The sequence below is a fragment of the Bombyx mori genome, chromosome 17 (assembly GCF_030269925.1).
Source record: "Bombyx mori chromosome 17, ASM3026992v2".
Classification (NCBI taxonomy): Eukaryota; Metazoa; Arthropoda; class Insecta; order Lepidoptera; family Bombycidae; genus Bombyx; species Bombyx mori.
This window is the reverse complement of record NC_085123.1, coordinates 16230658-16254238: the sequence shown is the minus strand read 5'-3', so window position 1 is coordinate 16254238 and position 23581 is coordinate 16230658. Positions and strand designations below refer to the sequence as shown.

Genomic DNA, 23581 nt, shown 5'->3' with positions numbered 1-23581 from the left:
CGCCACCCACCTTGAAATATAAGTTCTAAGGTCTCAGTATAGTTACAACGGCTACCCCACCCTTCAATCAGAAACACATTACTGCTTCACAGCAGAAATAAGCGGGGTGGTGGTACCTACCAGTGCAGACTCACAAGAGGTCCTACCATCAGTAAAAGCCTTGGAAGATGAGGATATTATAAGCTTTTTACTGTGGTAGCTGCGGCAAAGGGGTCCTATTCATTCTTCTGATACCGAGTCAGTCTTAATAGGATCAAATTAAGTCCTTGTAGAATATTCAGTGACTTAGAAAACGATTTGTCCACTGCCTCACCTAATAAGGCTTATTGAAACATCGAGAAACACACGTCACATTTTTTTTTATTGCTTAGACGGGTGGACGAGCTCACAGCCCACCTGGTGTTAAGTAGTTACTGGAGCCCATAGACATCTACAATGTAAATGCGCCATCCACCTTGAGATATAAGCTCTAAGGTCTCAGTATAGTTACAACGGCTACCCCACCCTTCAAACCCTAACGCATTACTGCTTCACGGCAGAAATAGGCGGGGTGGTGGTACCTACGCGTGCGGACTCACAAGAGGTCCTACCACCAGTTCGATAGACCATATTACATCGTGCGTAGCATGTTTTTTGTAACCAATTACGTTATAAGGATAATCCCAAATTAAAACAAATGGCGTAAAAGAATCCTAATTCAATATACACTGTTACGCTCATATTAATCTCAGCGCTATAAAATTATACAGGATTATGGAAATATAATTTAATCCTTTGATAGAATTTATCACGTAAGATCAAAGGCATCTCACATTTAGATTCTGCGCAAAACTATTATATATTCAAAATCTAAACGTCGCCCTAGTAAAGGCATGTATTTTTGTATGAAAAGAAAAACTCTTACATAATGATGCAATTCGAGAAATATTATATAATCATAGGAACACACGAGAAAGATCGGGTTTTCAGAGAATTTTCATCAAAGACACATTCTCCTAAACAAAAGACAGAGCTTTATATTACCATTCCAGAAACAAAACTCACGGATGCTTATTCACAAAGAATCCAAGAAGATTTTTTCCGAACACGTGCCTCAACATTGCAGGATGTAAATTTGAGTTTGAAGGAAGATTTTCGAGACGTTTCCGATAACTTACAACTTTTTTTTTTATTGCTTAGAAGGTTGGATGAGCTCACAGCCCACCTAGTGTTGTTACTGGAGCCCATAGACATCTACAACGTAAATGCGCCACCCACCTTGAGATATAAGTTCTAAGGTTACAACGGCTGCCCCAACCTTCAAACTGAACACATTACTGCTTCACGGCAGAAATAGACAGGGGACTCACAAGACGTCCTACCAACAGTAATTACCCAAATTATAATTTTGCGGGTTTGATTTCTATTACACGATGCTATTCCTTCACCGTGGAAGTCAATCGTGAACAATTGTCAAGTACATATTTCATCAGAAAAATTGGTACCCGCCTACGGGATACGAACACCGTTGCATCGCTAGATATGAATGCACCGGACGTCTTATCCGTTAGGCCACGACGACTTCGTTTTTATGAGTTCCTGATATTTCGATCGCAACGATTGCGTATCAGCAACAGAGAAACTTGGATGTGCCACTCACCATCAGGTGGGGTCATATGCTTCGTCTATCTACAAAGAATAATTTAAACAATCACGGGTAGGCTGAAGACTGCAAGTCGAATGTTAGGGCTAGACAAATCTGTCTACCCTTTTTTTTTTAACGCTGGGGAATCCATTTATGTTCACCCGGTCGAGGGGGTAACGGACCGGGTTATGTCGGACTCCGGCGCCTCCTGAGAGGAAGAAGGGGAGAAGAGAAGGGCCGAGGTCCTTCACCTCCCCCAATTTCTCACAGGAGACTTCGGCTTGAAAAAGGCGCGCAAAGCACTTGCCCCGCAGAACGACTACCGACTAAGCCCCATCGAGCTCCACCACACCGACTACACGAAACTTACGGTACCGCGGTGCGCGCCGAAAGTCTCGCCTTAGCCGGTACCCGTACTAATGGTAAGACGGTTTGGGGCTTACGACAAAGGGAAGATCTTCCACCGAGCGGGTGATATTGCTCGGTAGACCGACGGTCCGAATGTTGTTGTTCGGAACTTGTATATATGCGCTTTATCTTGAAAATGTCGTAAGCGAGATTCAGGCATCTGTCAATTATCTTGCGTTGTATGATGGCTACCCGCCACATCACTCCCCTCCGAGACCGGAGGTCGTGTCATTTAGTTAGCGTTGTCCGTGCTGAGATTAGCTTGCAAGTGCCAGTGCTACTCGAAATCTGCGGTGAGTCGAGACTGAGCTTGAATGCTGCGTGAGTGTCGCCAGTGCTGCTCGAAGTTTGCGGTGAGTCGAAACTGAGCTTGAATGCTGCGCGTGTATCGTGAGTAATCCATGTGATGCAGAGATGCCACGCCGGAGATGTGTGACCCCAAGCGTTGATGATCCGGTCGTGGGCTGCGATGGACTATAGTGGTGTGATGAGGCAGTGTAGGTACGTGCCGTAGGACCAGGAAGTGCGGTGAATCAGCTGCGATGGTCCTGTTGAGGCTGCAATGCAATGATTTGCGAAGTAGTCTTGAATATAACGCACTCGTGTGGGATCCTCGCGAAGCAGTTCAAAAGATAATGCTGGAAAAACTACATAAAAATTTTGGCAGGTTCCTATTCAAGAAAATGTATGGATACTATCCGTTCTTGTATCCATCACTTTATGTGACTGGTATGGTCGGATTAGAAACTCTTGAGCTCAGACGGAAGATGACTCTTATGTTGCATTATTATCAGCTATTGCATAACAAAATTGATAACTCCACTGCACTGGAATCAGTGTCGTTATATGTGCCTGATGGCTACATGCGCGGATGTATGTGTGGAGGAGCGCGTCGCCAGCGGCAGCTACTTTGTACAACGCACGCGCGTACGCAGCACTCCGCTAACTCTCCGACGCATCGTGCTGTCTCGCTACTCAATGGCTTGCTAGCCTATGCTCCGGAAATGGACATATTCCATGATGGTTTGCAGCGATTTATTGTTGTTGTTAGGAATTACTTAAGTTAATTATTAATACCTTACAAATGTTTTGGTTTATACTGTTAATTTGTAAGTAGACTAATTAAATAAATAAATAAATGCTGGCTTGCTGTGGGACGACTGTTGATGACTTTGTTTTTATCTGTAAGAATGCGGGAATCGTGGTAGCCGAAGTTCTTGATACGCTGATGATGAAGGCTGCAGTTGTTCCGTCGCAGGTCTCCAGTTTGGGAGATATACGACGAAGGGAAGATCTTCCGCCGAGCGGGTGATATTTGCTCGGTAGACCGATGGTCCGAATGTTGTTGTTCGGAACTTGTATATATGCGCTTTATCTTGAAAATGTCGTAAGCGAGATTCAGGCATCTGTCAATTATCTTTTTTTTTTTTTAAGAGATTTTATGACCTGGTAACTAAGACCTTTAAGTCATGTCTTATTTTATTTTATATTCTTAATTTTATGAAAAATTATAATATGGAGTGAAATGAAATGAAGATGATTAATTTGAGACATTAATCAACTGGGATGAAATTTAATGAACTGAGATGATATGGGATGAAATATAATCGCAGTAAAATGGTGGTCATTTACTGAGATTTTTTCAGTGGACTTTTTGGAGAAACCCGAGAAGTTACGTCCAGCAGCTTCGTTTCATTTTCCCACATTTGTGCACTTTCACAGATATTAAACAGTTAATAAACCACCATTATTACACATTTAAACCTGAAGAAACACTAAATAGACAAAATAAAACAAATCACACAACTTCACTCCTCGCGTTCCCGCCAAAAAGTCCCTGTCAATTATCTTGCGTTGTATGATGGCTACCCGCCACAACGGAAATCTGTCTACCCTCTGTCTTATCCTTTTTGAAGTTTTACCATTGAAACTCGATGTTCCATGTACACTTTCGGTATCGACGGTAGGTAGCCATAGCCTGAAGTAGTCAAATAACAGTGAATCCATTATTTGTCCTAAAAAAACTCTCTACACCATATCTCATTTGTCCCATTACACGGTATGCTACCATGCGTTTTATCCATTAAGCTATAGACGTTTCAAAGGCACTCAGATACAATATTACGTGTCATGAAAATTAATTTTCGCCTTCTCCTTGAAAATGAGACTTTTATTAGAAGCATAGGGAACGTACATCACGAAGTGTTACGTTTCACGCTGACTACTTAAAACTCGGAAAATAAATTGGCAACGTCACGTACACAGGGTCTAAGAGACCGTTTTTGGAAACATACGCGAAATATTCTAGAAGCCTTAAGTGATACAACAATAATGCACAATCAGTGAATGAGTCAAGCATGAATACCTGTTTTATTAATAATTTCATGGGCGAGAACTTCATCTAGCTCGAGAATTACGTTTCGTAGAGAACTAACTGGAAAAGTCTTTAGTTTTTGGTGAGGAGGAGTACCCGCGTTGTCCCCGGTAGTTCCCCATGTGCGTCTGGACAAGGAGCTCTTAGTGGAGGCAGTCGCGATGGCTGCGTGGACACCCATGCCCGCGGGCCATATGGATGTACAGTTGAAGGCCCACTGGTGCCGGGACAGAATCCGTCGCGTTCCAAATTCAAAACCAAATCTCTGAGCATGCAGACGTTCCCTGAGACAGTTGACCAGGATCCCTGGGGGCGTCCGTATAATATGGTCTGCAAAAAATAGCGGCCGTGGGCATCCTCGGTGACCGACTGAGCCCAGTCTTTTAGTATGGGTTTGCAATTGTTCGTTCTCGTGCCAGTTTATGGCCACCAGGATCCTGCAACTGTATGCTTTATTTAACAGATCGTAGGTCTTGTTTAGATCGTAAGCTTAGTTTCTTGTGTGGGTCTCAAATTATTTTATAGACGCGTGTCTAAATATTTTGCCAATCTTGTCTATAGCTCCCTTGAAGAACGCCACGTGGACTAGTCTGCCTGTTCTGTTGTAGCTGGTTTTGGTTTAAGGTGACGACGATAGGGAAAATTAAGATTATCCTTGCATAAAACATGCCTTTTATGCTGAATTTCATCCCTCAGGTGGGTAGATATCCCAAATATCTTAAGTTCTCTATAACAAAGATCACTGGTCGGATAATGATGGGATCATCGTATATGCATCTATCGGTATGAGCTGGTTTCTTGTACTGGTTCTTCTGTTCTTGTTGACTAATGGTGTTATCGAAATTGCTGATGATCAATGTGGCTAAGAAATCTAATGAGTTATACTGTTCGAATTGTATTGTAACGGTGGTTTAATTTTAAAGGTGTTTGGGCTTCAAAATTGCCAAGACTAGGAGCAACCCGATGATTACCGTTAAAGGTCCTATTTGAAAGAGAGTTTTGATGATGCTGCAAAAGGAAGATAAAATCAGATGAGAACATTTTCGTAGATGAAGAGTTTCCAAACGAAGCAGACTGTCAGTGGAGAGACTAATAAAAGTTCATATCGAACGAGCAAATAAAATTCACTATCTCGACTCCATTTCGCAAATTTTGTAATTAACTTAATGTTAGCAGGTGCTACTTGGAGCCCCGAAAGCTAACAAATGTCCCGACTATTTATACAATAAACATCCAAGTTCTGAACATTTTTTCTGTATGATCCGATAAATGTATAAAAATCATTCAAAACGGACCAAAAATTCCAATTCCAATTCCATTTTTGACAATAACGCAGATTTTTTTTATTGCTTAGATGCACCTGGTATTAATGGTTACTGGAGCCCATAGACATCTACAACGTAAATGCGCCACGTACCTTGAGATATAAGTTCTAAGATCTCAGTATAGTTACAACGGCTGCCCCACCCTTCAAACCGAAACGCATTAACTGCTTCACGACAGAAATAGGCAGGGTATCTACCCGCGCGGACTCACAAGACGACCTAGCAGCAGTAAAAAGTAGTTGTGAGTGTTGTGTGTAGGTATCATGGTAAGGTTAAGTTCTCATAGGTTCTCATGATATACACGAACAAGAAACAAAGACTATTCAGTAAATATCTCGACTTCAGAAGTATTAAACTGCATCTTTTTTAAATTCTTTAATTGGTGAAGGTACCTGTGTGGTCTTACAATAAGCCCATACTAAATCGCTGCGCTAGGTAAAGAAATCTATCCAAGAAAGAATCCTACCCACGCGCACTCACAAGAGGTCCTACCACCACTAATTACGCAAATTATAATTTTTCGGGTTTGATTTTTATTACACAATTGAAATGAACAAACTAAACAAATCTTTGTAAAATGATAAACGATGAAACAAGTTGAGAATGATTATTTTTTAATAAAAACAGAAAATTAAGAAAACAGAAAGAAATGGGTAATATGAAGACAAACGTCAAAAGTGAAGTATATAAAAACTACATTAGTTATCAAAATAGCAAAGAGGTTCACAACATCCTCCCCCTCGTGCAGAAAAGCACAAACTGGTTATGCAAACCAAGGTCAGTCAAGGCCTTAGGTGGAGAGCCTAACCAGCTTTCGTACGGGTCGGCGTAGCATTCCCCCTGCTGTTGCAACGTCCACTACCCTTATCACGCCATCTTTCCCAGGGTACACTTTCGCAACACGTCCTCGTGGCCATATTCCGCGGGGCAAGTTAAAGTCAGCAATAATTACTACGTCACCCTCTTGAAAAGCTGTTGAACTGCGGTTGCCTCTTAACTGCTCACGTGGTTGTAGGGTCGGGAGAACCTCGCGCATCCAACGCGACCAAAAATGATCTGCTAGCCTCAATGCTTTCCTCCATTCGGAACGGCTGACCAAATCGTGATCGTTCAAGGCAGTAGGTAAGGTCTGCACGGACGAAGAACCGATTAAGAAATGAAATGGTGTGAGTGTTGTCGGGTCGTCAGGATCTGTAGATACATGAGTTAATGGACGTGAATTGACAATGGCTTCTGCCTCGGCTAGTAAGACGCTCAAGGTTTCTTCTTTTGGAGCTCGTTCGGTTAATGTTGCGTTCAGAGCTACCTTTACTGATCGCACCAAGCGCTCCCAACATCCTCCGAAATTAGGTGCCGCAGGTGGGATGAACTTCCAGAGTATTCCTTGAGTGCTTGTGAAATCTTCGACATTTTCTCCGTAGAAACCTCTGAGAATGCGATTGGCACCAACAAAGCAGGTTCCGTTGTCCGAGAAAATAATGTTTGGACAGCCCCGTCTTGCAATGAATCTTCTAATAGCCATGATAGCAGAGTCAGTCGATAGACTATGTACCATTTCTAGGTGAAGGGCTCTGACAGTTAAACAGGTGAAAAGGGCTACATAACGTTTTTCATGCCTGCGCCCGATAGTGACGCTTACGGGGCCGAAGTAGTCCAGACCCGTAAAAGTAAAGGGCCGTCGATGGTGAGCTAATCTTTCAGGTGGCAGATCTCCTGTTTTCGGGTTCACCGGCAAGGACTTTCTAATTCTGCAGAGTGGACACTCTTTTGCTACTGTTCTCACTGTGTTCCTCAGCCTTAACAACCAGAATTTTTGTCTTAATTCGTTCACGACTAGTTCATAATTTGCGTGACCCGCTTTTCGATGATAAAATTGTACCAATAAACGTACAATTGGGTGACGACCGTCAAGAAGGACGGGGAAGCGCGTGTCAGGGTCAATGCCTTCTGCGGCTTTAATTCTTCCGGCTAACCGCAGTAATTTGTCCTCTCCCAAAGCCGGTGACAGTTTTCTGAGACGACTGTTCGGAGGAATAGGCTTCGAGTTCAGGATATGAAGAAATTCTATAGAAAAGCTCTCGACCTGTGTTCGTTGCATAATTTGCCTTTCAGCGGCCTTTATTAAATCCGCACTAAGAGGTGGTAGAGTAGTGGACGTTGAAGGATGGCGGGCACAAACTATTTCGCCTTTCAATTTAGAATTTCTAATGGAAGCCAAAATTACACCAAACTTTGCCGCAGCTTGAAGTACCCGGGCTGTGGCACGTAATAAGCGCTGCCAATTACTAAAATTAGCAAAAATGGCTGTGACCGGAGTCGGTAACTCTTCGACAAAGGAAGTTAGTCCGACCAACTCATAACTATTGGTCTTAAGTTCATCGGTGTTTGGTGAGGCAAACCTTGGCTCTGTAGGCCAGTCCTCAACGGATTTAAAAAGAAAAGATGGACCGCGAAACCATCTGTGGGACATGTCGAGGTTAATTGATCGCGTTCTGGTAGCGTCGTCGGCAACATTCAATTCCGTTGGTACCCATCGCCAGTCTCTGACGCAAGAGTTTTCAATAATTTCGCCTAAACGATGGGCAACAAAAGGCTTAAAAGAGCGCGCGTCATTACGTAACCACTGAAGGACTGTCATAGAATCGGTCCAAAAGAAAGTATGTGCCGGTTGTTTTCTATGACTGTCCTTAATGGTGACCGCGAGACGAGAAGCTATTAAAGCGGCCTGGAGCTCTAAACGTGGGATAGAGATAGGTTTCAAGGGTGTAACTCTTGCCTTACTAGAGATGAGAGAAAGCTCGATGCTGCCGTCTGAGTATAAAAGGCGCCAATAAGCGACACATGCGTACGCGAGCTCACTTGCATCAGCAAAAACGTGTAACTCCCTCTGAGTTGGTTCAGAGTTTTTAGAGTTAGAATACCAACGCGGAATTTCCAAAGAAGTTACTTTTGACAGCTCCTGAAACCAATCAGACCATCTTAATGCTTCCGTGGGTTGGAACTCGGTGTCCCAGTCGACATTAGACCTCCACGTTTGTTGAAATAAAATTCGACCCTTAACAACTATTGGAGCTAATAAGCCTAACGGGTCGTACACACGCATGAGGTGACAAAGAACTTTGCGTTTTGTGAGAGGGTTTGGAAATGTTTCACCTAAGCCTGAGCGGAACCCTAAATTATCTGTTATGGGATTCCACAATACTCCCAACGCTCTAATATTGTTTGCAGAGCAGCTGCCAAGGTTGATTTCCAACGACGGTTGAGTGGCCCTAAGATCAGCAGGAATAAATTTTAGCGCTGATGGATCGTTGGAAATCCAGCCCCGCATCTCGAAGTAGGCATCATTGTGAACGGCAACAATATCTGCCGCCAGTTGTGCTGCCTCTTGAATGTCATCGAGAGAGTCAATATAATCGTCCATATAATGATTGTACAAAATAGCATGAGCTGCTTTAGGAAATAAACTTTCGTGCTCACGAGCGTTTTTATTTTTAATAAATTGCGCTATAAATGGACTGCAGCACGCACCGAAAATGATGGCTGTCATCCTAAACTCCTTTATAGGTTGGTCTCTGCTTGACCTCCAGAGAAACCGGAGGGCGTCCCTATCTTGCTCTCTGATCCTTACCTGAGGGAACATTTCCCGGATATCAGCAGTGAGAGCAATACGGCCCTCGCGAAACCGAAGTAAAATACCTAACAAGGACTGAAGCAGGTCTGGACCAGGTAGCAGCAAAGAGTTTAGGCTGACGCCCGCATTCGTGGCTGCGGCGTCGTGAACTACACGAAGCTTACGTTTCTGAAGGTGATACACGCCAAAATGGGGTAAATAGAGCCTCATAAAAGAAGATTGTTTATCTTTAATGTGGTTGGCGTAGTATGACTCAGGAGCACATTCTTCTGCATAGCCTTTAGCGATCATGTTTGAAATGAACACGTCATATGCTTTTGCAAAGTCAGCATCTTTAGCCATGCGCCTTTCTAGACTTAAAAATCGTGACATGGCTTGAGGGTAGCTGTCGGGAATGCGTTGTATATCGTCACGCCACGGCATACCCACCTCAAATCGACCAGAAGTGGGGAGGCGTCTAGCAGTTTTTTCTAAAATTTCGACTGCACGTTTATCTGACTTAGAATGTAGAGTTTCTTTTTTAGAAATACCTAACGAATCAATTTTGTATTGTTCCCTAATAAGAGAGTCTAATTTCTCCTCATCGGAAGGTTCGATACACACACCGTGATTAACAAACTCCACTAATTTAGTTTTACTGGAGGCGATTCCATACAGCACCCAGCCTAAGGCAGTTAAACAGGCAACGGGTTCATTCTTACCACCACACCGTACCTCGCTGCTGATTGACAAATGCCAATGCTCTGCACCAATTAAAACTGTTGGTGTAGCATCTTCGTAAGTTATGTTGCAAGGTAAATTCGCTAAATGTGCGAAAGAAGCAATAGTTTCCTGCCTAATTGTTTGAGGACGCAGAGACAAAGACTCCATAGCTCTCGCATTTTTCACTAAAAATGTGTCTCGTGTGTGCCTACCCTTAATGTGAAAATCTACATACGATATCGTAGCGTTTCTACTGAGACCGCCTATACCATTAACCGTTATTTTCTGGTGAGGCCCTGTCGCACCGATTTGAGTAGCAATACTTGAGTCAATGAGCGTAGCAGTGCTACCGTCATCGAGAAGTGCGTAAACATTGCAACTTCCTGAGGGACCAGAGACAGTAACGGGTAAGATTTTCAGAAATACACGTGGGCACAGAGTTAAGATGGAGCTGGGTTCTTGAACACCTGTAGAAATGGTAGAAACTATTACCTTTTCGACAGATGCAGGTTCGTGGTGCTTAGTCGTATGATCATTTTCGGTGGATTGCGTGTCGAACACAGTATTGACAGAAGAGGCAGGTTCTTTACCATGCATTAACGGGTGATGACGTATTAGACACCCATCAACACCACAAGGGTTAACTTTACATGTTTTCCACTGATGTGAACTACGCCTAAGACATTTATAACACGCTTTTACCTCACGCAGCCAGACCCACCTTTCATCAACAGATAAGGCTTTGAACTCAGAACATGACTTAATATTATGATCTTTTTTGCAAAACGCGCATTCAAGCTTTTGTGTAGACGCCGCCTTAGAATTTAGTTTAGAGTGTGTAACTATGTGAATATTTTCCCGTTTATACGGTTTGTTTAGTTGAGTGTTTTGTGATGAATGTTGGATCGAGCAAGATTCCGGTGATAAACCGAACCGAATAAGTTGATCTAACTCGCGCCTCAAAAAATCGGACATAATTTCTAATTTAGGACGCCCTGTAGTATCTTGCATAGCAAAGTCCGTCCATCTTACTTTAGTAACCGGGTTTAATTTTCCTAAGACGGCGTGAAATAGTTCTGGAGAATGCAAGTACTCAATTTGATTCAGTATTTTAAAAGAACATATAGAATTACGTACCTTATTCGTTATCGTAATTAACTCTTTCAGGTCATTTCCCAAACGTGGTAGATTTTTAAGAGCGGAGACTTCCTTAAATACTATAATTTCCGGGCGAGCGAAGTTCTCCTCCAGAGCTCTTATAATGTCGTTCGGGTTGTCTGTAGCCAGCAACAGTGACGCGACTGCATCTCGGGCCGCGCCGCGAAGTGCATTTTGTAACCGACTAATATTTTCAATATTTGAAAAATTGTTTTTGGTTAAATCAAAAATACGTTTGAAATGTAGCCATGTTAAGGCGTCTCCGTCGAAAGGAAACAATTCGATCTTATGTTTATGACGGTGCGAAGTAGCAAGCGCCTTGGCCGCAGCTGCAGTGTCAGCAACAGCCTGAAGCAGACTACTCTGATCAACCTCCGTGGAAATGAGCGGTCGCGTAAGTACGGCCGCCTCGGACGCTTTAGTGACGTTTAAAAGTTGTTTCTGATGAACAAAACGGTTAACAGGGGATGCAGTTGACCCAGTGGCCGGCAGAGGTGCCTGGTGGCCGGGAGGCGGAACAACTACTTGCTCTCGCCCTACTGCGGGGATGCCTCTATTAACTGTATTTTCGCCAACGCAAACTGGCTGTCCTAAACTTTGTACCCATCTTTCTGTTCTTTCTACGCTTACCCTGGCAGAACCACTGCGACTGCTGTGACTTGCCGCGGCTTCCGCGTCGAGAGCGGCAAGTTCGGCCTTCAGTTCGCCCTCCTCTACCTGCTGACGGAGTGCTGCCAGTCGACTTTCACGTTGCCTCTCACGTTCAGCCAGCTCCTGCTCGTGCTCAAGACGTCGGCGCAGGGCGAGGGCCTCTACGGCGGCCTTTTGAGCCTTAATTGTGGATGACGAGCGTGATGATTTTGACTTAGACGTCTCACTCGGAGCAATGCTGTCTACATGTTGGGAAGTACTAGGTTGTATAATATTAACTTGCAAACCAGTACTAGTCGCAGGGTTTGTCGGCATGATTTTACTTTTACTGCGGGTGATCATTAAGCGAGAAACAAAAATGAAATAAAGCAGTGAAAATTAAAACAAATACTACGAAATGAACGAATAACTAAAGCTACGTAATGAAAAATAGGTACGCTGGAAAATTACTGGTGAAGGACCAAAATGAAATGAACAAACTAAACAAATCTTTGTAAAATGATAAACGATGAAACAAGTTGAGAATGATTATTTTTTAATAAAAAACAGAAAATTAAGAAAACAGAAAGAAATGGGTAATATGAAGACAAACGTCAAAAGTGAAGTATATAAAAACTACATTAGTTATCAAAATAGCAAAGAGGTTCACAACACAATATTATTCCTATTCTTTATTACACGATTTAAAAAATTTGCGCGTATTACTCTTTTCCCCCGTGTTATTCCGTCCGTCTTTGAAGTTTTTTGTGAACACGTTTGAAGTACGTGCTTGCTTAGAAAAAAATTCTCCTGTCTGCAGCATTGTCACAATATGTCTTTACACCGGAAGTTTTATCCTTAAGGTCCGAATAAAATTCGAAAGCGAATACATATTTTTTTACAAAATTTATTGCTTAATTCTTGCTTGAATATTTCTTGCATAAAGCGATCGAATTATTACATCAATGTTCCTATTAACGAATATTTTGTGAGTAGCTTTGATGATGGCGAGCTCTAAGGATGAATTGATAAAAGCTGTTATGAACTTTGCGTTAATTAATTAATATAATTACAGGAACTGAAATTGCGAATTCGCAATTCCTGTGAAAGGTTACAGTCATGGTACGTGATACTGTTTTTTTTTTAATTGCATATATGGATGGACGAAAGCACAGCCCACCTGGTGTTAAGTGGTTACCGAAGCCCATAAACATTTACGATGTAGATGCCGCCACCCACCTTCAGATATAAGTTTTAAGGTCTCAGTATGTCACAACGGCTGCCCCACCCTTCAAACCGAAACGCATTAATGCTTCACGGCAGAAATAGGCAGGGTGGTGGTACTTACCCGTGCAGATTCATAAGATGTCCTATCAGCAGTAAACTTTTAGTGGCATCTGATTTTAAAAGACTCGACTAGTTTATTAATAACTGAATTGTTCCACTCGCGTCTTAAGCTGTTTCTAGCGTCTCATTGAGCTTGTCGCAATTTCGAGATTGACAAATTTTGACACTTCAACGACAAATTATTGGACGGCGGCCCTGACATTGTCATCTCTATGGACTTCACTAACAACTTAGCATTTGATGGACTGTAATTTCGTTCACGCGTCTACGCAATAAATAAAAATTAATTGAGATTCCTATCTAGACCATTCCAGGTTAGGCAGACCCCAAAAGCGTGCTCCACCGACTCCAAATCGTATCCAAAGCGTATCTCAATACAAAGATAAACTTCCATTAGTTAGGCTGCAGTCGAGTGTGAAATAAATTCCGTATGATTAAAAATAAATTGTTTGTAAATACAGTATTGACATAACAGAATGCTGAGTTATCGCGGAGACTGATCCAGAGCCCTTATCTTTGAAGGACAGCCCTGCTCTTGCTAGGGTTAGATGACATATGGTACAAGTCAATAGAAACCTTATTTACTTTTTTAGTTGAGTCCTCAGCAGGATGCTTTTCCATGAGTGTTCACGATAATTTGAAATTTTATTGGACTAGTCATTACACTGTTTAAAATAGCACCACATCATCTCTTCCTGCAGGTGTTGAAAACCCGGAGAATGAGCAACACCGTTTTATAAGTATTATACCAGTGCGATAGTCAACCAGCACTTATTGCTGTTAAGACGGCTACTAAGCTCTTACAGGTAGGTAGGTACCACTGTCCTGTTTAATTCTACCGCGAAACAATAATACGTACTGGTTTGGAGGGTGGAGACAACTATTATATAATAAGATAAGACTTCGACTTCGTATTCTAAGGTGAGTGGCAGCTTTCACGTTGTGATGCCCATAGATTCCAGTGAACAATTTTACATCAGGTGGACCGTGAGTTCGGTCACTGATAAAAACAACCTATAGATGCAATTACAATGTTTGAGAATGTGACAACCTTCCATTATAGTATTTATTGTTATTTGGCACAGATTAGCTCATTAAGTATTTCTCAAAACAAGTTTAAATTTTGTAATTTAATGCAGCAAAAGCTAAACATCTGCCTTTGTACATAATTTTTCTATTCCTCTATACTATGTCTTCTTTTTTGTGTGTACATAAATAAATAAATAAATAATATTAATAATAAACATCTTAACGCGCACTCACAGCTCCTCATAAATGTGTATTGAAAACCTAATTCAAAACATCCAAACAAAATATTAAATAGCGTACTTTGTAAATACAAAAGTCGCTCTTAACTTGCACCACACTAACCGGGACAGTCGCGCATACAAATAGAATTGATACGGTTCAATCGTTTTTTATCTGAATGTACAAACATACCGAATTTCTTATGTATCATTCGCCCAAAGGAATTATTGTTTAACCCTCGCTTTTTTCTTTCTTCTTGACAAAATACGTGTATTTGACGTAAGGAATTGCCTAAAACATCTGCCCTCGGCTGTACTGTTATGACGGAATTGAATTGTAGAAGATGGAATTTGGTTAGGGTTTTTTTTTTTGTCGACGGCCTCACTCTCTCCCCAATGTTTTCGGAAAGGTTTTTATGAACATTTACTTTTGTCGCACTCCATTAGAATAAATGGATACTTCGTGATAATACGTTATAAATTGATGATTGAATGTGCTCTGACTTGGTATTCTGTAGACGGATTAATCCGCATAAATCGAGCAACAATGCTTCTTAAAAGTGGTAGGGCGTGGGAACCAGATTCCATTCTACAAATTTTTGCTGTGAAACAATAATGGGTTCTAATTTGTGGGGTAGGACATGTCTTATACAGTACAATTTAGACTTCGGGCTCTGGATGTAGGTGGCGGTTTTCACCTTAGTCACTGGTGCAATGAAGACTAGTTCAGACGATCGAAACGTAAGCCGATACTCCAATGTGATCGGTGTCTTTGTCCTCCCGTCTCAAGGCTCTTACTCCTAAAACTACACCCATTTACAATAAAACATGGAAGATTAGACGGCATCCGTACCGAAGTTTTGAAATAAAACCAAACAGGGATCCAGATAGAATAAAAATCCCATTAAACCGTTGTAACGACGAAACTTCTTGGGGTGTTTCGTAATTTAATTCCATAGCGGGATTAGTTTCGATGGTATCGCTTTAGATATATACAGGAGCAGCGTTGTTTCTGTGGCTGCGCGATACGGTTGTCAAAATAACGAGCAGCCGTGTAATTAGTGCGTGTGACTTTATTGTCTAGATTTGTAGAGGAGCGTGAAAGCTGCCTCTAAGCATGAGGTAAAACTAAAAGTTGAATGGAAATAACGGATATTCTACGACTGCATCATTGACGGGTATCGTATAGATTAGATTCGCTCCATGGTACTTAACGATCGGTCATTGTTGACAGATTGTTGGTCGGCGGGCTATCCGAGGGCTAATGAATCTCTGTTCTACACCTCTAACCCAAATGTTTAACTCATACGTCAAGACAATTTTTTTTTTATTGCTTAGATGGGTGGACGAGCTCACAGCCCACCTGGTATAAAGTAGTTACTGATGCCCATAGACGTCTACAACGTAAATGGGCCCCCCAACTTGAGACATAAGTTCTAAGGTCTCAGTATAGTTACAACGGCTGCCCCACTCTTCAAACCGAAATGCATTACTGCTTCACGGTAGAAATAGGCAGGGTGGTGGTACCTACCCGCGCGGACTCACAAGAGGTGCTACCACCAGTAAAATTAAACCTTGATATCATCCCACACAGCACGCCACGCTACCTGATAAATAGAATTCAAGGTAGTGATAAAGCATAAGCAAAGCAAAACTTTGAGGAGACAGGGGTCAAGGAGTCTATATATCCAAGGTTCTATTTTAAAACTTGTTTATTTTTATCAATTTGTCGTAATTTCATCTCTCAATATTTGCTGCTTTACAACATCAAAATACAGACATTCTTATCTCTATAAATTGATGGCTCAAATTCCTTACCAAAGAAAATGCACAGCCAATGAAACCGAAACACGCCAAGCTGTCTAGAAACGAGCTTTCAAACAAGACGCAAATAAAGTCAGCCAAGCTCCCGAACTCTATTTACACTCAGTCCCTAAGTACAAGTCAACATACCCGGGGCGAGAGCTTACACATTCATTATTCATTAGACTAAGATCTGCTAAATTAATAACGTCGACGGAACAACACAATATGTCGAGTTTGATGTTTAAGTTGTCTGGGGCCATATTGTTCTATGACGTCATGCTTTTATATTTAATTACATTGATTAGTGATACATTTCAGATGTAAGCTATTTTACTACCCGTTGGACTCTTAACAGACACCAGCATAATAATATCCAATGTCGGTGTCATCCATGGTGTCATATACACCATTTCTTCATTTTCCAGAAAATCTATGTTTTAAATCTGTACTAGTAATAATAGTATTTTATGTAATTATATAGTACATACTTGGAATGTAATCAAGGCAATCAAATCAATGTAATCAATTTATAAGCCGTTCGTTCCGATCTAAGCATCTCAAAGACACATCCGTTCGAAGTTTAAAAAAGCAATTAAAAATTTAGGTACTCATCCAGAAGCACGAGTATTAGCAGCTGACCTACTTCACGTTTGGTCTAATAAGGCAGTTAATTGGAAGTTTTTTTTTTTTTTTTTTTTTTTTTTTTATTGCCCTTGTAGGCAGACGAGCATACGGCCCACCTGATGGTGAGTGGTTACCGTCGCCCATGGACTTCAGCAATGCCAGGGGCAGAGCCAAGCCGCTGCCTACCGCTTAATACTCTCCACAAGCCTCGTTTGAAGAAGGACATGTCATAGCGCTCGGGAAACACCGTGGAGGGGAGCTCATTCCATAGCCGGATGGTACGTGGCAAAAAAGATCTCTGGAAACGCACTGTGGATGACCGCAGTGGCTCCAGGTAGTATGGATGAACTCTACTCCGGTGGCGGGCGGTGCGATGGTAAAAACGAGATGCCGGTATCATCTCGAACAATTCCTCAGAGCACTCCCCATGGAACATACGGTACAAAATACAGAGGGAACCGAAGTCCCTCCGCAGACCCAGAGGTTCCAAACGATCCGTGAGACCGGGATTATCGACAATCCGAACGGCCCTCCTCTGTATGGAGTCAAATGGAAGAAGCTGGTATTTGGGAGCCCCGGCCCAGAGATGGGAGCAGTACTCCACGCGAGGCCGGACTTGTGCTTTATAAAGCAAAAGCCTTTGTCCAGGCGTGAAGTACCGCTTCGCTCTGTTGAGGACTCCCAGCATTTTGGACGCCAACTTGGCTTTGCCTTCCAAATGACTCCGAAACTGGACATCGCTCGAAATGTCGACCCCAAGTATCCCAATACTCTCGGAAGGTTGCAGGGATACTCCTTGGAATTGCGGCGCCATGACAAAGGGGTCCTTCTTCGCAGTGAACGCGCAAACTTGTGTCTTTAACGGGTTGAATTGAACCAAGTTCAATTCACCCCATTTGAACTTGGTTCTACTATTTGGTTCTACTATCTTGGAAGTCTACTATTTGTGCTTTCATTAAGCTCTACATATAGTTTAGCATATGTTTTATTTTTTTTTGACAGCATTAAGTTTGGTACAGTGGTACTACAGCCATGAAATGTTTCGGTTATTGACTGTTAGAACGCGTTGTGAGCTTGATCTGATTGGCACCATCGCTCTACTTGATTCTGCAGCAAGGAAGAAGAGGGTTTCAATCTGAAGGCAGATTAAGACACAAAACTCTTTCAGGATGGATAGCGAGACCAATATTGAGGTGTGTTTGTAGTCTTTTATCAGTTGGATAATTTTCCCATAAACAGCAAAAATACAAATTCAGTTGATAAGAAATCTCACACCACAAGTCACAAGTAAAGTTGTCAGGCTTATGCCACGGAAATAACAGTTCGTTTTCCTTTATATCCTTCAGCGAACATCAAATTAGACATTTAAGTTTCATTACACAACAAGATGACATCCGCGGACGTTGCCAAGTCTGAGCTCATTTAACTTTTTCTGAAAGTTGTCGAGCTTAATTTTCTGATTAATAAGCTTTATAGCTCAATATCTTGAAAGTTGTGGGCGGACGCAAAATAAAATTTAGATTTAGATTAACTGATGTACCTTAAAAGTCTATTTAGACACGTGTTTTTTCCTGTTTGGCTCTATTGAGAAGTTTTCTTTCGTATTTATGTGCTGTGAGAAACTGAATTTATGTGTGGGTATTATGTGTATATGTATGGCCAATATCGCAGTCTTTTCCAGAAATATTACAATTACTTCTCCATTGAAACTGAAATTCCTTTTTATCATGTTTCTAGTGTGAAAATATCTGATCTTGGTAGTTTATATCCTTGGTAGTTCTAATATATTATCTACTACATAAGAAGCCCTTCTGATATGGTTGACCCAAGAGACCGATGCACAGAAATTAGATACAAAAAATCCTTTTGCGCATCCCTACAAGACCTAAAAACCAAGCAAACCATACTTGAAAAAAAACTGGTTGTAAATCCCTAAGCAGAGCTTAGTATGCAAATCACATAAGATTTCGTGAAACGACCCTTCGTGTGCCTCTTATGGGGCCCATGCGTGCTTATCAGTACATTTTGACGGGCCCAGGGTACGGCTCTGAAGGTGTAATGTTAAAATGCTATGTTTAAAATTTACTTTTCGTTTAATATTATCGAGATGAATTGAGTATTTTTTATGCGGCATTAAAACAGATACAAGTTCTTCAACAAAATTACAACGATATTTGCAAATTTTAATTTACTATACCTCACAATAATATAACGGTTTGACATACCAGATAATTGTTGTACAATACTAATTTGACGTCGAATTTATCTAACTGGATGAGTGATTGAAATCATATTTAGATGTTAATCAGGGCCCTGAAACTGCGATACTTTAAGACAAACATTTTTTGTATGGAAACTAGCGACATCTTGTAGCGGATGCCCCTAAACTTATATGTTGTTAAAGTTAAGGCGTTTAATTATTGTATAACTAAACACAAAAAATAAAAATAAAATATAAATGATACAAGTCTTTACTTGTTATAGACAAATTGATGAAATTTTATCAATTTGTGGTTTCTGAAAATTTACAAAATCCTTCATTAAAAATAAAATAGAAGATAGGTAATATGCTACTGCCATCTACAGGAGCAATGAGAAACTATTCGAAGCGAAGCCATCTAGTGGCCGACGCCCGTAAATATTTTTGTTGAGTGCTTGAATTGCTAATCTATAACTAATTTATGTGTATTATCTATGGTTGGTGTACTTCAGCTAAACCGGCAACCAAGAAAATAAATAGATATGAGTGAACTGAAATAAAAATGGATTCCAATTGCAACGAAAAATAAAAATCAATTTAATAATCTCATAAAAAAACGGCAATAACCCAATCCCTTTAACGTGACTTGACGTCGCGACGTAAGATACGCGTAAAAACTTTTAGAGACAACGTCACAATCAATCACACTCGGCTCACTGACGTGTGACGTCACAAGAGATTAAATCGAATCCAGAGCGTAAGTCACGTGATTGAGTCGATCTTTAAATCTATATATTAATACGTGAAGCAAAAACTTTGTATCCCTTTTTACGAAAATTGCGCGGACGGAGGAGTATGAAATTTTCCACCCTTATAGAGAATATTGAAAAGAAGTGCACAATGCTAATATATTTTTTTAAATAATGCATAAAAGATACATTAAATCAATAAAAAAAAAATCATTACACACACTACCATGTATTTGACACACATGCATATACTCTTTGTTTATTCCACTGAAGTATTGTCAAACTTTTGTTATTGCTTAAAGTCTGTAGTCAAATTGAAAATAGGTTAGTATTGTTTATCGTTAATATTACGAGTATTTGTCTATGGTGTAGTCTTGGCGAAATCTGTAACAATAGGACCATAATAATGTTGAAACTTACAATTTCAATTAATTATAGTCGAATTTCGCCTACTGCGAGACCACTAGTTTATACTAATATATAAATCTACAGTGACTTTTAACGGATGTTCCGTTATAACTACTGAACCATGCATCCGATTGATTTGAAACTTAGTATTCATGTAGAAAATACATGTACTTAATGGATAGGCTAATATTTATATGAATGTTGGACTCCCTACACCAGTTGCGGGGGCGTTAATGATGAGAATCTTTGGGGGGGGTGAGAAATAATAATGTTAATTTGAAATGCCCAGCGAAGCGGACGGGAACAGCTAGTTTACTATATTATAATGAAACCCTTACTACTTTTCTTATTGCTCTAGATAAGCAAACTAGTTCTCAACCTATTGTGTTAATAACCTATGGTGTTAATTGGTAACCAAATTCTATATACCTCACGACGTGAATGGCCCACCCACCATGAGAAATGAGATTGGATTAATTATATTGTAAAACGCCCGCTCTTCAAATTAGAGCTCTTTTTGCTTCAAAGTAAAAGTGTCCCACCCATATGGCTGGATTCACATTGACATCAATAATTAGACTGTGTGAGTTATTGAGTGTTTACTGGTGGTAGGACCTCTTGTAAGTCCGCGCGGATAGGTACCTCCACCTTGCCTATTTCTGCCGTGTAGCAGTAATGCGTTTCAGTTTGAAGGGTGGGGCAGCCGTTGTAACTATACTTGAGACCTTAGAACTTATATCTCAAGGTGGGTGGCGCATTTACGTTGTAGATGTATATGGGCTCCAGTAACCACTTAACACCAGGTGGTCTGTGAGCTCGTCCACCCATCTAAGCAATAAAAAATAAAAAAAAGTTTAAATTACAGGACTAGATTTCCATACATAGCTTTGCCTACATAGACAATTCTTTATACCGCTTTAGCAGAGACCCGTACTCAATAATAGAATGAAGGTAGCCTATATTATTTCCCGGGGTTCAACCAATTTCCATTCCGAATTTATCAAAATCAGATCAGAATAGATGAGTTGTTTGAGCGTGAAAACTTAACTGACAGACAGGAATATTTTCATATTAACAGTATTGTTTATTTTGTAACTTGTAACCGATAGCAGTATCATATTGAATTCCAAAACTCTTTGAATGATGTTAATTACATTTAGCGATTTTAATTAAACAAAGTTTATATTCTGATCCAAATTAATCTCTGCCTACGTGTAAATACTACGTTAAAACTCTGTCAGTAGTTCCAGAAATGTGCGCGAACAAACAAACAGACACAGAACATAATTTTAAAAACTAATTTTTTATTTATGTTTCATTTGGTTACCTTCTTTCTACGTTATTACTTTTCTTCAATCTACGGACATACCGGATTATCCTATTTTATGATTTACCTTATTCGTCCAACATGGACATTTTCGTAAGCATATATTATTATAATTTTTTTTATTGCTTAGATGGTTGGACTAGCTCACAGACCACCTAGTATTAAGTGGTTACTAGAGCCCATAGACATCCAGAACGCAAATGCGCCACCCACCTTGAGATATAAGTTCTAAGGTCTCTCAGTATAGTTACAACGGCTGCCCCACCTTTCAAACCGAAACGCATTACTGCTTCACGGCAGAAATAGGCATGGTGGTGGTACCTACCCGTGCGGACTCATAAGAGAGCCTACCACCAGTTAAAAATTATAGTGCGTAAAAAAATATTAAGTACCAATATTTATACCAGTCATACAACCAATACTATAAGGGATAAACAGGCACGCACCAAGAACAAACCGACCAATCTTCGCTGTTACAAATACTCTTATAGCTTCAACAAAACATCCACGTACCTCTTGAGGGGTGTATCTGAAGATCTCGTGAGTGTCTTTGTACCATTTGACGGAGTGCAACGGAGGATCGAGAGGCTGCCTCGCGTACTGACACCGTAGCTCTGCTTCTTTTTTAGGATCAGTCCACCGGGGCACGTCCAAAAGTGTGATAGTGTGCGACACGCTGTGTGCTGGGAACAAAATAGCTTATGTTAATTAAAGTTGGCATCGAGTGTGCATCAAGTGGTCAACATTTCAAATTAGACACGACCTTCAGCAATGAAGAGGCCGACTCAGAAGAAGAAGAATTAAAGTGGAAAAGTTTCAACCTATTTTGCATTTTATTTTATTTATTGCTTATATGGGTGGACGTAGTGGTGTTAAGTTGTTACTGGAGTCCATAGACATCTACAGCATAAATGCGCCACCCACCTTGAGATAAGTTCTAATGTATCTCAGTATAGTTACAACGGCTGCCTCATCTTTCAAACCGAAACGCATTACTGCTTTACGGTGGAAATGGGCAGGGTGGTGGTACCTACCCGCGCGGACTCACAAGAGGTCCTACCACTAGTGATTTATAGCGTTGGTAAGCACAGAGTATCTTCTACTTGGACTTGACTATGTTTATCAATGCTGGCCTTTTCGATATCATTTTTCCAGTACCGTTACACTCTTCGATATTTATCGAGTACCACCGTCTTATTTTTGAAAAGATGGAAAAAAAAATTAAACGGTAAACTATTTCACTTCTTAGTGTATTTCTAGTAACTCCGAAGAGCCCATGTTTTTCGAAAATCCCTTACGATCTAAAGGGTAATCAGAGCGGCTTGTTAAGACTTTAACCTTTAAGTCAACTCCTCGTCATCTCCCACAAAAGCCTTGAATTGGAATGCGAGAGTGTCATGCAAAATCTGTGTTCAAAGGTTCGACTTATAGCAGTTGCAAAAGGTAGCAGTACATTTTCCTTCCTCTAAATAGTTCTTTTACAAAATTAACAAATCCACTAAACTTTACTTGGCAGAGTGATAAATTTGAAACAGCGAAACGGAAAAATCTACATAATCCTCAATTTGCGCACACAATGATGAGATTCTCCGAGTTATAGAAATTTCCGGAAGCGGACAAACACCACACTTAAAATAAGGTTTAAAGTAAACACAAAAAGGTCAAAGAGGATTTCATTCAAGGTAATCATCTTTGCACACAGCAATTTATGGGCTTGGGCATTATGGGCAGTTAAACGGAGCGTGTGCATAACTCCTTAGTTTAATGTAACTTGAAATTTAAGAATAGATTTTATTGTACATCATTAAGAGCCGTTTCGGCTTGACATCTAACATAATATTATTATGTACATTATTATTGAAGTGAAAACTTCTTTAGAATCGTTGTGATTTCAAACCGGATGCAACGGAAAAAAACGACAGGTAAGAGACACAAATACAAAAATGTGTAGGATGAAGCCAGCAAAGAATGAGACAGAAATATACATACTATTTAATACAGCGCCATCTGTGAAATTTTTT

General features: G+C 40.7%; 1 protein-coding gene across 1 annotated transcript in view; it reads right to left on the bottom strand.

Moving 5' to 3' along the window:
* LOC101735462 (uncharacterized) overlaps positions 1-23581 on the bottom strand; it is a 107903-nt gene that overhangs the window by 39250 nt on the left and 45072 nt on the right. Inside the window, exon 2 of the mRNA XM_021348148.3 lies at positions 22074-22243. Coding sequence (XP_021203823.1) covers positions 22074-22243 — 170 coding nt within the window. The remainder of the gene's footprint in view (positions 1-22073; positions 22244-23581) is intronic.